This window comes from Phoenix dactylifera, unplaced genomic scaffold, assembly GCF_009389715.1.
Source record: "Phoenix dactylifera cultivar Barhee BC4 unplaced genomic scaffold, palm_55x_up_171113_PBpolish2nd_filt_p 002772F, whole genome shotgun sequence".
Lineage (NCBI taxonomy): Eukaryota > Viridiplantae > Streptophyta > Magnoliopsida > Arecales > Arecaceae > Phoenix > Phoenix dactylifera.
This window is the reverse complement of record NW_024069893.1, coordinates 1-14,097: the sequence shown is the minus strand read 5'-3', so window position 1 is coordinate 14,097 and position 14,097 is coordinate 1. Positions and strand designations below refer to the sequence as shown.

General features: G+C 37.5%; 1 protein-coding gene across 1 annotated transcript; it reads left to right on the top strand.

Annotated features, from left to right (window-relative positions):
* Positions 1-230: 230 nt before the first annotated feature.
* On the top strand, positions 231-4,575 carry LOC120109788 (prolyl 4-hydroxylase 1-like; the record flags this gene model as incomplete). Its single annotated transcript, XM_039123468.1, has 5 exons — positions 231-358; positions 447-498; positions 585-673; positions 3,998-4,090; positions 4,258-4,575. Coding segments are annotated over 4 exons (306 nt in total), but the record flags the coding sequence as incomplete, so codon positions are not given.
* Between the last annotated feature and the right edge of the window lie 9,522 nt (positions 4,576-14,097).

The window sequence follows — 14,097 nt, the reverse complement described above, 5'->3', positions numbered from 1 at the left end:
ATTGCTGTCTGGTCTGCTGACCATCACTATGCCAGAGTTATCTGTTAAGAGCCATATTAGTGAAACTGTTTGCATTTGATGCATTTGGTCAGAGAGGAAATCAAATAAGTTTGACAACATTAGAGTATTTATATTTGAAGTCTAGCCATGGTGTCATGCTTGATATTGTCTAATGGATGAATCTCATGCATTTTCATTCTTGTAGGTTATTTATGTTTAGGTAAATTTCATATGGTTACAATGATCAACTTCATGTATCAACAGTTACTTTTCTTTGGTTAGCCCAGGCAATTGAAAAGCGGATTGCTGTCTTTTCTCAAGTCCCTGCTGAGAATGGAGAGCTCATTCAAGTACTGCGGTAAAATTTTGAACTTCTCCACCTCTAGCTAGAGTTTATAAGCATGAATCAGTTGTTCATATCAAAGCTAATGCTTGTTATTATGTAGGTATGAAAAAAATCAATATTACAAACCGCATCATGATTACTTTGCTGACACTGTAAGTGCCCTACTAAAACTTTATTTGATAATCTTTATTTATTGCTATATATTCTAATAGAAATGTTATGAACCATTTGAATGCAGTTCAACTTGAAGCGTGGAGGGCAACGTATAGCAACAATGCTCATGTATTTAAGCGATAATGTTGAAGGGGGTGAACATATTTTCCTTTGGTTAGTTTATTATGTGAAATTTCTGGTGCATTATCATTCATTTCATTTGACATCAGAAAAAAGACCTGCTTTTTAGTTGTGTCAGTTCTAGTGCATATCTAGATTTTTTTTTAAAATTTTAAATCTAGGATGGTTTTGGGGATTAAATTAGATGACAGAATCCAGAGAATTTTATTTACTTAAAATCTGTGTTTTGCTAAGAAATAGGGTTGCATCTCACCTTTATACTATAACTAAAACATTGGGTTCTAATACCTGTAAAATAAACTAATTTCAGTTGTATCAGTTAGCTTGTTGATGTCAATAGATTCGAATTTATATCATAAGTTTATAATTGCACCTGAAACTAAGGCTTTTGCTGCAATTATGTCATATTTTCTCTTGGAACCTATAAGCTGCTTACTATAACTTAACATCCTCATAATTGTTAAGGATTGCATCCTTGAGTATGCTTGGATATTTTGTTCTCCGCTTTTAATAACTAGAGATTCTGTCTTTTATTGTATTGTTCTCTTCCGCTAGGCCCAACCAACACTCTATTCATTTGCAAGTTGATCTTAGCATAAAAGCAGCTGCTTGAAACAAAGAAAAGAGAAAAGTGTTGCATATTTTTGTGTAGTTTAGAGTTGTTAGAGCAATATGTCTCGATCAATTTCATACCATAGAATGCTTGAATAGTAATGGTAAGAGAATTTTGCATGCTTCCTTTGGAAGTACTCAGATTTAGATACAATCCAGTGGCAAAAGAAGCTGTATATATCTCATCCCTAGGAGATGGCTTAGACTTGTTCACATGGTTCAGTGTGTTGACCCATGCCAGTACATACCAAGTGGCATATATCATGCTATGTTTGAGTGAACATGGAGCACATGTGCTTGCCCAGGCATCTTATGAACGGGGTCATGCTATCATATAAGAGATTGTTTCAAGCTTTTACAGTTTATATGCTTGGTACGCATAGGTTTGAACTGTTACCAAGCCAAAAGGCTTGGTAATTTAGTACTAAATTCTATGATGCTATATTGTCGAGAGCATACTATCATAACATAATACTATTTATTATGTTTGTGCGACGGAAACAGTGTTTAATATTACATAGTAATAAATTGTATGGTGTTATTAATGGGCATGGCGCGCCCAAATAAAAAAAAAAAAAAATCTAGGAACCAAATTATGAGAACTCCCTTAGAATTGTATCAGATCTACCCTTGTCCTTCAGTTTGTGTTTACTGGCCAAATTATACGATTTATCTTGAATCGAGTTGGTTAATTGATGGTATCTTTGTATCTAGTGCTTCCATTGACTTCTTATCATTGCTGTTCTGCAATACTTCAAGCAGGTATCTCTTTTCAACTTGAAGTGCTTCAAGGACTGTAGGTGCTTTTCTGTTGAGATCTTTGAATCTTACATACCTGTTGATTGCCTTTATTCTCCAAGTTTTTTAACCAACTCGATCCTGTCAATTGTTTGTTCCATCTCCATTCACCGAGGAAGCTCTTTCTCTAGTGAACTATATATTGTTTTGGTGCGCCTTGTGGTTTCTTTTGGCTATGCCCTTCCATGTCTAGGATATAATTTTCTCAGTTATTATGCTTGGGTGATTTCTCTGACTTCCAAATCAAAATCTCAAATGTCTGCATCTTGCCAGTTGAGATATCATAAACATTATTGACTTCTTTATCCACGTGTTTCTTCGTTTGATCTCTTGGTGCCTCAGGCCTTTGCACCTATTTCATTTTTCATCCGCGTGCCCCTTTTTAACCTAATGGCAACCTATTTCCTCCATGACGTTGGTCATGAAAGCATTCTGGTATGGATTTATGTAAGTTGCAGACGGTTGTTTTGTTCATTGTCATTGATTCACATCTTTAATATTTTGGATCATTCTGATTGCTCTAACCCAGGTCTTGCTATGGTTTCTCATCAATTTCGTCCTCAAAACTAGCAGTCTTCTTTATCTCCAATCTGATATTATCAAGTGGCCGTCAGAATTTTTGACATTGGTGGGGTCTTATTAGTCTTATTTGAGACATGGCTATTGAGGATTTTGTAGGGTTTGTTTTAAATCCATAATTTAGATGTATCATAGCAGGGATCATGATGATTGGTTGCATGTTTTTTGTTAGTTTGCTTAGAGGTTGGCTGTTTCATTTGAATTGTTTGGCTATTAGAGAGAGCTCTGGCTAATGGAATCTATGCATTTATATATTGCATGTATCTGTGTATCTTGAACAATAATTTCTTGATCACATCTTGATGACTGATACCTAAGCTCGTTCCCATATAAGGCATAAGGCCAAGTCCTGCACTGAAAACCTAAAATTATCCTAGATTTTGATTCAAAAGGCATAAGAAGAAGAGCCAAACTTTAGATCAACCCACAAGTGATTACTCCAAGATATCTGTTGTGCTACTACTGTATCAGAAGATGAACATCAAGTTCCTTGTAAAACCCAAAATCACATTTTGATTTTGGCCTCTTGAGAGCTAAAGTTGTGCTTTCATGGATTAGTAACTATATTTAAGGGAACCCCACCTTGACCTGACCTACCCCAACATGATTCGACTTGGTCCAAACATGATTCGACTTGTCCAATTCAATCTACCCAGCACAGGCTAGATCAGTCCAGTTTAATACCCTCCCTGAGTAAACCTAACTTGGCCAAAATAATCTAAATATGGTAAACCAGGTTTGCTATACCGGCCAGTTCCAGTGCATACTAATTATACCATTGTACCATACTATACCAGTACCGAACCAGCACATAGTATAGGGGCATATCGACAATTGGTATGCTGAACTAAGGACAATTTCAAACGTACCAACATTTTAATAGGATGGTACCAATACGGTATTTGATACTGAGACGGCAAATCTTGTGGCAAACCCAACTAATCCAGTTAGACCCATGTTAACTCGAGCCCTCCTGACTTACTTTGAAACAAACACCCAAGGATGCTAAATGTAAACTTTTATTTTAATGTCTTACATTTAAATAGAAGTTATGGAACGATAGTTCACTAATGTTCAATATTTTACACATGCTGCTTTCCAAAATGAAATATGTTTGCTTCTTGGCTATATTGCTGGTCTCAGTTTTGGCTTAAAAAATGTTTAAATGCTAATTCTTATCTAAAGTTTCATCCTGATTATGATAAAAGAAAATAAAAAAATTCTGGCAATGCTTTTATGATGAATTTATGGTAAACATCTGATACTTAAGCTTTTTCTATCAACACTGGCAGCCTGAGCTATGGCCTATCTTAATTTCCTCTTCTATCCAATCTGCTAATAAATATATTCATTGTCCTCTATATTCAGGCTGGAAATGGTGAATGCAGTTGTGGAGGAAAGATGATGAAGGGGCTGTGTGTTAAGCCTATTAAAGGAGATGCAGTTCTCTTTTGGAGCATGGTTTGTCTTCCATCCTATGCTAATGCTGTCCATGTGCTTCAATGAACTTTTAGCTTCTTGCTGAGTGAATGAATTTCTTTCATTATGATTTAGTGGGCTTCAAAAGAATGGATTGGGTTTATAGTTCTTTGGTACCATTATACAACGTTGGTAATTGCTCTTTTCAGGGTCTAAATGGGGAGTCTGACCCAAACAGTATTCATGGAGGATGTGCAGTTTTGAAAGGAGAGAAGTGGTCAGCCACGAAATGGATGAGGCAGAGAACTAGCTATTGATAATTTTCTCCCGCACAACCTCCAATTTTTCCAGCACCTCCATTTTTCTTGCATGTTACATGCTAGATATAAAAACTGGTCAATATTACGATGACATGTATATATCTCTTTCATTGCAAGTTTACACTAGATTTGAGAAGAACCTTTTACAGCGTTTACGAGAATTTGCATTTCAGAAAGATCCTTGGTTACATGAAGTGGTTAAAAGAATATGTGGCGGTTAATTTTGGAATCTCCCCAGGGTAACTAGATATTGAAGTAGACATGAAAGGATGTAGGTATCACCAACATTGTATTGGAAATTATTCTTTTCAATTCAATAGCCCTGCATCAAGTGAGTGAACCAATAATTTTAGGACAAAATTTCCTCTCGATTTGGTTATTGATTATGCTGGTGCATTTAAACCTACTAGTAATCTGGAAAATATATCTACTTGGTCTGGCTTCTTTGTGGATGCCCACTCTGCATATTCTGTGAAGGTATAAATTTCACTTTTTTGAGAGAGATACCACGCTAATTCGATAAAAAGCCAAATAAATGATTGAATCTTTTGGTCAATGGTACGGGCTTACCAACAACATATGTTGGTTTTACGAGCTTACCAACAATCTATACCGTTGGTTTTACAGGCTCACAAACAAACCTTACAATAAATAAAAAAAATATAAGGTTTAAAACTCCTAAGTGAGCAAATATAATAAATATGCACTTCAAGAAGAGATAAGAAAACAATTATCGCTTTGAAGATCCTTTTCTTTTCTTTGCTGAGATTGCTTCACTCCTCAAGGGTTGGTAGAGCTTTTGAAGTCTTTTGAATTCTGCTCAACCACTTTCTTTCAGATTTTAAGATGAAGCAATAAATGAAACTCTCTTGGATTTTTTTTCTCTTGAATGTACACTTTAATTTTCACCATGATATCTTTCTTTGATGAATAGTGGCTCTTAAAGGCTTCTCCAACCTCCAAAGATGACTTTCTAGCCGTTGGAATGGAGAAACTAACCGTTTATAGCCGTTGGGAGCTCAAAAAGTATTTTTGCAGAACTAGCCGTTACGCTGTCAGCCGTGCTGGGGTCGACCTGAGCAAATCTGGGGTCGGCTCAAGTTACTGTTCATCAGCCTGGGGTCGGCTCAAGCTTTTCTGAGGTTGGCCCTCTCAGTCAATTTTAAAAAGTTGTTTTTGCAGTGGTTGAAGCTGGGGTCGGCTCGAGCTTTTATGGGTCGACCCGAGTTACTGTTCATTTGTGCCAGGATGTGCCAGAATGTTTCCAAAACGTGCCAGAGTTGACTTCATCTCTTCTGGGGTCAACTCCTACTCTGTGCTAAGTGTTCCAAAGGTGTGTTACTTCGTTCCAAGGCGTGCCAAATATATCGGGGTCGACTCTAAACTAATTGGGGTCGACTCTAACCATGTTTTTTTGCACTTTGAAGGTTAGTTATGCACATTGAAACAATAATATTATATTCCAAGCAAATTAGGATGCTAGACACTGTTGCCCAAGGTGACAAGCAAGAGGGGGGTGAATTGGTTTCTCTTAATTTTTACTATCTTACTTATGTCAATTGATGAGTTAGTGAATATAACAAAGCACAATACAAACAACAAGAAGTATAGTGGTTCGGTGCTCTCCTAAGCACCTACGTCCACTCCCCAAGCGACCCCTTGGGAATTCACTATAATCCCGCGATTACAGTTGGATTGTTTTCCGGGCTCACAATCCAAAAACCTTTACACTTTGGTTTTCCGGGATCACCAAAAACCTATGTTGGTTTTACGGGCTCACCAACGAACCTATGTTGGTTTTCGGGCTCACCAACGAACCTTTACAATTGGTTTTACGGGTTCACCAATAAACCTACACCGTTGGTTTTGCGGGCTCACCAACAAACCTTTACAAGGTGATTAATAAAAGAAGTAAGAAATTTAAGCTCCTAGATGAGCAAATATAACAATTATAATCTACAAAGAAGAGTTTAGAGAATAGTTATCGCTTGATGAGACTTCTCTCTTCTTTGTCAAGAATGCTTCACTCTTCAAGGGTGGATGGAGCTCTTAATGACTCTTGGAATCTGCTCAACCACTTTCTTTTGACTCTTGAATGAAGCACTTGGATGAAGAAGATTAGGGCACTTGTCTTTCTTGTGTACTCTTTGATATTTTGCAAAAGGATGTTTTCTCTGATGAATAGTGCCACTTTAAATAGTTTCCTTCATCCATTGGACAAGCCCCAATGGTTAGAATTCAAAAACTAGCCGTTACTCACTGTTGGAAGGTCAAAAAGTACTTCTGCAGAACTAGCCGTTATGCTTCTGCCCGTGCTTGGGTCGACTCAACTTTTACTGGGTCGACCCAACTTTCACTTGGGTCGACTCAACCTTTCTTGGGTCGACCCTCTCAGAACCACAGAACCTTGCATTTCAGCCTTCCTTCACTTGGGTCGACTCAACATCTTTTTGGGTCGACTCAAGGTTCAGTTGGGTCGACTCAACTTCCACTTGGGTCGACCCTCTCAGGGTTTCCAGAGAACCTATTTTTGAATGTCATTGCCTTTGGGTCGACTCATGTTTGGGTCGACTCAAGTTTGGGTCGACTCAACTTTCTTTGGGTCGACCCTCTCAGTGTTTCCAGAGAACTGTTTTCTTGAGGCTTGAGAGGCTTGAGGTTTGGGTCGACTCATCTTTCTTGGGTCGACCCAACTACTGTTCATCCGTGCCATTTTTGCAGAAGTGTGCCAGATGCTTTCTTGATGTGCCGGGGTCGACCAATCAACCTTGGGGTCGACTCAATCCACACTTTGCTGCAACTCAGGTTAGATTCATCCATATAAACAATGAAATGCATCTTTATCTTATTATACTAATGTACTGAGAGTAACAGACTTATAAATGATGTATCGAATTAACTTGTAACATACTCTTGATTATTGTATTAATCATCAAAATACCACTATCATCCTCAATCTCCCCCTTTTTGATGATTACAAAATATAGAGTATGAGCCTATTGATACTTATCTTAAAATTAGTTTTAAAAGGGCTCAAGTTGCTGAATTTCAGCTTTTCAAATTTGAGAGTGAAGTCTCCCCCTATTTCATCCAAATGTTTCCCTTTTGAATTACTCCCCCTTTCTTTTATATTTCATTAAAGATGAAACTTCAAAAATTTGAGATAAAGCATGAGTTTCAGATTATGTATCGAGGTGTGAAAGGTATGTGCCAAATTCTGAAATTCTATGTGCCAAATTCTGAAATTCGATTAAATTTTAGATTTAACATTTTCATTGTTACAAATTGCTCCCCTTAAATGTATATGCTTTCCTATTATAATTTTCAACTTATTTCTCTTTCCTTTCAAACTTATTTCTCTTTCCTTGCTTCTCCCCCTTTTTGTTATCATCAAATAGGTGCATGGGAATAGACACAATAATTAACAAACATTTAGTTCATTGATCAAAATGGAACATTGTAGTACAATAATGCCAAAACAAAACAAATACAATGTTCCTCAATCAAAGTTCAAAGTACATGATCAACACAAAATACATATGAGAACTAGATACATATCCTAGGCTCTAATCAGAATGCTAATATCAGCCTAGGGGTATCTAATGGCTGTGATCTAGTCCTCATCCTCTAGCATAAGTGGCGAGGGGAGGTCGAGCCTGATGGGACTGAGTCTGGCGTGGAGCTCGGTGAGCTGGATGACTCTGTGCCGAAATCTCTGACTCAGCTGCCTGTGGCACAGATGGTCCATGAACCTCTCTCTCTCCGTAGAGCTCCTATCTGCTCTCTAAGATCACTGATCTCAGCAGTCATATATCTAGTCTGCTCGTCAGCCCATCAGTGATAGTCCTCGCCTGAGCTGACATAAGCTCAGTCATCCTACTCCAAAACTCATCTGTGTCTCCCGCAGGAACAGATGACGAAGGTCCAGCCTCTGAAGGTGCTGTAGGATGATCCGTAGCTCCTCATCCTCAGGGATAGGGTCTCCAATCTCTGGTGCATCACCCTGAATCCCGCTCCAGCACGTACCCACTGCCCGTTCACCTTCTCATAACCCATGCGAATAAGGGATCGTGCAGTGTATGTGTCAGTGAAAAGTAGATGCCTGGAGATCTCTCCCTCTACAGATATATCATGCTGTCGAAGATCAAGGTGAGTATCATACCATAAGGCAGGAGACTCTGGAGTTGCATATACCTTCTCATCTGCCTCAGTATCATAGCCGGGAGATTCAGGGGAATGCCCTGAATAATGTGCTCCATAACAACCAGATCTCGCTGAAATGAGATCAAATCTCCCGCTCTTCGGAAATAAAATCCGACCAATGAAGTTGTGCAACAACCTCATTTCAGCTGAAAGAGAGCTTGCTATTACATTTTCAGTAATCGAAGTCTTCATTCTCAAGAATCAACTGCAAGGCTCTCAATTTGTTTTCGGCTTTTCTGGAGTTGCTCCTTCGCAGGGAGATGAAGCAACTCACTCAAACTCTCTTCGGAAACTCTAACCCTAACTCCTCGAACTTCAGATATAAGCCCTCCCATTCCAGTTTTGAGGAAGGCATAGAACTCACGGACTAATCCGGGTAGATCACCACATCTAGGGAGCAAAGATACTCCCATCCTTGCCTTCGGATCCATTCCCCCAAACGGAACCCTTCTTGATCCAAAAACTCGGAATGGATCCTTCTCCCCGTGGTAACCGGTCTCCCCGCAAATTTTGCAAGTTGTACTGAAGGGGAGGGAGGAGGAGGCTCTACACGTGTCTCACCTTGTGGAGACACTGTAGATGGCTCTGTAGCAGCCCTATCCGCACGGGATCCGTGAAACTCTCTCCGGATCGCTTGGCTACGGCTCTCTTGGGTCCCATTTCTTCAAGATCTTGATGTAATCTACTGTTTGGAGATGATTGGAGGAGATTTGAGAGTGGGGAATAGGGTTTTCGGAAGAGGACAAAGTGAAAACAGTGCCCTAGATGCTCACGGGTCCCCCTTTTAACAGTGGGGTCCCGACGTTGGGTCGACCCTAGATTTTTCTTGGGTCGACTCAACGTTGGGTCGACCCTATTCTGGGTTGGGTCGACCCAAGTTCAGAAATTTTTCTTTTCTTCCTTTTTCCTTTTAAAAATTTTTCTTCTTAATCCTTACAAATTCTTACTGGGACAATGATACATGAGTAAGGAATCTATAGATGACAAGTTTGACTATGTTTCATGGGTTTTTAGAAATGGGAGGAGTGTATCATGAGACTGCTTGCTCCCTTTTATATCTCCTCAATAAAAAGGATCACATATGCCTAATTCCCTCCTAAGCGTGCAAAATCTATCTTCACTCAAAGGTTTTGTGAATATGTCAGCTAATTGTTTCTCAGTACATACATGCTCAATACATATGTTTCCATTTTGCACATGATCTCTAATAAAATGATATCTTATTTCAATGTGTTTGGCTTTAGAGTGCTGAACCGGATTTTTAGTAAGGTTGATGGCACTAGTATTATCACACTTTATAGGAATGTTATCTAGCTTAACTCCATAGTCCTCTAGTTGTTAAGCCATAGTACTTGAGCACAACAACTGCCGGCAGCTATATATTCAGCTTCAGCTGTCGACAGTGCCACTGAATTCTGCTTTTTGCTAAACCATGATACTAAGTTATTTCCTAAAAATTGACATGTTCCACTAGTGCTCTTCCTATCTAATTTGCATCCAGCAAAATCAGCATCTGAGTAAAGCAAATCATCTAGTCCTAATCCTATTGTAGTTCCTCGTTAAATATCTAAGGATTCTTTTAACAGCACTTAAATGTGACTCCTTAGGATCTGATTGGTATCTAGCACATATTCCTATACTAAACACGATGTCTGGTCTACTAGCAGTAAGGTAGAGCAAGGATCCAATTAATCCTCTATAAAGCTTAATATCAATACTCTTTTCTTTCTCATCTTTGTCTAGCTTACTAGTAGGATTCATTGGAGTGCCTACTCCCTTATGATTTTCATTCCCAATCTTCTTTAGTATTTCCTTTGTATACTTAGTTTGATGAATGAAGATACCTTCTTTAGTTTGTTTGATTTGTAATCCGAGAAAGAAACTTAGTTCTCCCATCAAACTCATCTCGAATTCTCTGTGCATTAAATCAGCAAACTCTTTGCAAAGATTATCATTTGTGGCACCAAAGATTATGTCATCTACATATATTTATACCACTAGCAGATTTTCGTCCTTTTCTTTTGAGAAAAAGTGTTTTATCTACATTTCCTCTACTGAAGTCATTATTTAGTAGAAATTTGCTTAATCGATCATACCAAGCCCTAGGTGCTTGCTTCAATCCATATAATGCCTTATGTAGTCTAAACACATGATTTGGCAATTCATGATTCTCAAAACTAGGAGGTTGCTCTACATATACTTCTTCCTCTATAAAACCGTTTAAGAATGCACTTTTTACATCCATTTGATACAATTTGAAATCCATGAAACATGCAAAAACTAGAAGTAATCTAATAGCCTCTAATCTAGCTACGGGAGCAAATGTTTCATCAAAATCTATCCATTCTTCTTGATTGTATCCCTTAGCTACAAGTCTAGCTTTATTTCTTACAACTACCCCATTTTCATCTAATTTATTTCTAAAGATCCATTTTGTTTCCAATTACAGAGTTATGCTTTGGTCTCTCAGTTAATGTCCATACATTACTTCTTTTGAATTGATTTAATTCTTCTTGCATAGCATTTATCCAATTGGTATCTTTTTCGGCTTCTTCATAAGTCTTAGGTTCTAACTGTGAAACAAAAGCAAGATAATCATTTAAATTTCTAAGAGAGGATCGAGTTCTTACCCCTTGAGATGGATCACCAATGATTAAGTCTTTAGGGTGTTCATATGCATACCTCCATTCCTTTGGCAAGTCTTGAGATTGTGGTGGCACGCATCATTTTCCTTATCTTGAATTGGCACGTCATCAAGATTTAACTTTTCAAAGTTAATAATTCCTGCATCATCATCAAGAATATTTTCTTTCCTAGCAGACTCACTATCAGACTCATCAAATATGATATTAACTGACTCTTCGACTACAAGAGTTCTTTTATTGAACACTCTGTATGCCCTGCTAGATGTGGAGTATCCTAAGAAGATACCTTCATCTGACTTGGCATCAAATTTACTTAGATCCTCCTTGCCATTGTTTAAAATGAAACATCTACATCCAAATACTCTAAGATATTTAGCGGTTGGTTTCTTATTCTTCCAAAGTTCATAAGGAGTTTTCTTGGTTATAGGTCGTATTAAAACCCGATTTAGAATATGGCAAGCAGTGCTTATAGCTTCAGCCCAAAAGTACTTTGGAAGATTTGACTCGCACAACATCGTGCGTGCCATTTCTGCCAAGGTCCTATTTTTCCTTTCAACAACCCCATTTTGTTGAGGCGTTCTAGGTGCTGAAAATTGATGTGAGATACCGTTTTCATTACAAAATTCTTCAAAGTGTTGATTTTCAAATTCAGTTCCATGATCACTTCGAATTGCTATTAAGGTGAGCTTCTTTTCATTTATGATATAATTATAATGTTTCAAGAATGCTGAAAATGCTTCATTCTTATGTGCCAAAAATGAAACCCATGTATATCTTGAAAAATCATCTACTATAACTAGTCCATACTTCTTCCCTCCTAGACTCGCAGTTCTAGTGGGTCCAAATAGATCCATATGTATGAGTTCAAAAGGCCTAGTTGTTGATACTATATTCTTTGATTTGAAGGATGATTTTGTTTGTTTTCCTAATGAGCATGGTCCACAAATTTTGTCCTTTTCAAAGATCAATTTTGGCACATCTTTTATTAATTCCTTCTTGACTAGTTTTGATATTAATTCCATACTAGCATGTCCTAGTCTACGATGCCAAAGCCAACTTGTTTCATTTTTCTTTTCTTCATTAGTAATTAAACATAATCCATTTTTCTTGCCTAATTCATGAAGATCTACCATGTAAATATTTCTTTGCCTTTGTCCTATAAGTACAATGCTATTATCTTTAGGATTTGTGATTATGCATACTGATGCTTCAAATGTGACTTTAAACCCTTTATCACAAAATTGACTTATGCTAAGTAGGTTATGTTTCAAACCATTAACTAATAAGACATTTTCTATGAAGGTAGATGGAGTAATGAAAATTTTACCCTTTCCAATGATATACCCTTTTCCATTGTCTCCATAGGTTACTACTCCACCCTTCTTAGATTCCAAGGTGACAAATTGGTCTACGTCACCGGTCATGTGTCTTGAACAGCCGCTATCTAGATACCATCGTTTTCCACTTTATTAGCTGCAAGACACCCCTGCAATCAAGATCAAGAATGAGCTTTAGGTACCCAAACTATGTTGGGTCCTTTAGGGTTAGTACTTGATGTTCCTTTTGGAACCCAAACTTTCTTGAATTTAAGCTTATATTATTACTCAATTTGTTTTGGCTGGACTTTCTATAGTTACATTCATATGCTTTATGTCCTAATTTATTGCAGCAATGACAAGTAATATTTTCATTTTTAGCTTTTACAAAATGTTCTTTAAGTATTTTTTTTTCCTATTTGTTTTATATCCTAATCCAGCCTTATCATATACAGCTTTTTGACTATCAAGAATCATATTTAATTTGGTTGAGCTAAGTGTAAACTTGTCTACTAAGGATTTATATTTTTCAGCATCTTCTTTTAACTTGACATTTTCAGCAATTAGATTCTTGGTTTCATTTGTGAGTCTCCTACTTAATGTTTCATAGTTATGAGATAGTTTTCAGCTTATCTTTGATAAGAGATTGATTTTCTTCTTTTAGAACTTTATTTTTATTGATTAGTTTTTTGTGTTCTTCCATGAGTTCTAAAAATGCATCATGTAATTCATCAACAGTAAAATCACATTCAAGTTCAGAATCTACCTCATCGTCATTGGCCATATGACATATTTGGGCCGTCTCTTGATGATCTTCCTCTTCCGAACTTGACTCCTCACTTTCACTCCATTCAGCCATGAAGTTCTTCTTTTTAAGTTTTCTTGCCATCCACTTTAATTCCGGGCAATCTATCTTATAATGCCCGGGCTTGTTACACTCATAACAAATAGGTGTTTCTTTTTCCTTTTCTTTGTCCTTACCCTTTTCTTTGCTTGAGCTACCTTTGAAGAAGGGTTTCTTTTTATGAAATCTCTTCTTACCTCTCATAAATTTTCTGAATTTTCTTCCAAGCATAGCCATTCCTTCTTCATCAAATTCATCATCATCATCAGATTCTTCCGACTCAGTTTCTTGTTTTGGAGTGGTAGACTTTAGGGCAATGGTCTTTCTTCTCTTGACCTCATCTTCTGAATTTTGCCTCATGGTCAACTCATGGGTCATGAGTGATCCTAGAAGTTCCTCTAATTGCAGTGTATTGAGGTCCTTTGCTTCCTGAATTGCTGTTACCTTGGCCTCCCAAACTCTTGGTAGAGACCTGAGAATTTTTCGCACCAATTCAGAGTTAGTATAAGACTTTCCTAAACTCTTTAGCCCATTTATATTTTCAGTAAAACGAGTAAACATATCAGTTATGGACTCAGTGGATTCCATTTTAAACAATTCATACTTATGTACTAATATGTTTATTTTTGACTCCTTAACTTGATTAGTTCCTTCATGTGTGACCTCAAGTTTATCCCAAATTTCTTTTGCAGAGATGCATGTAGATATTCTATTGAATTCA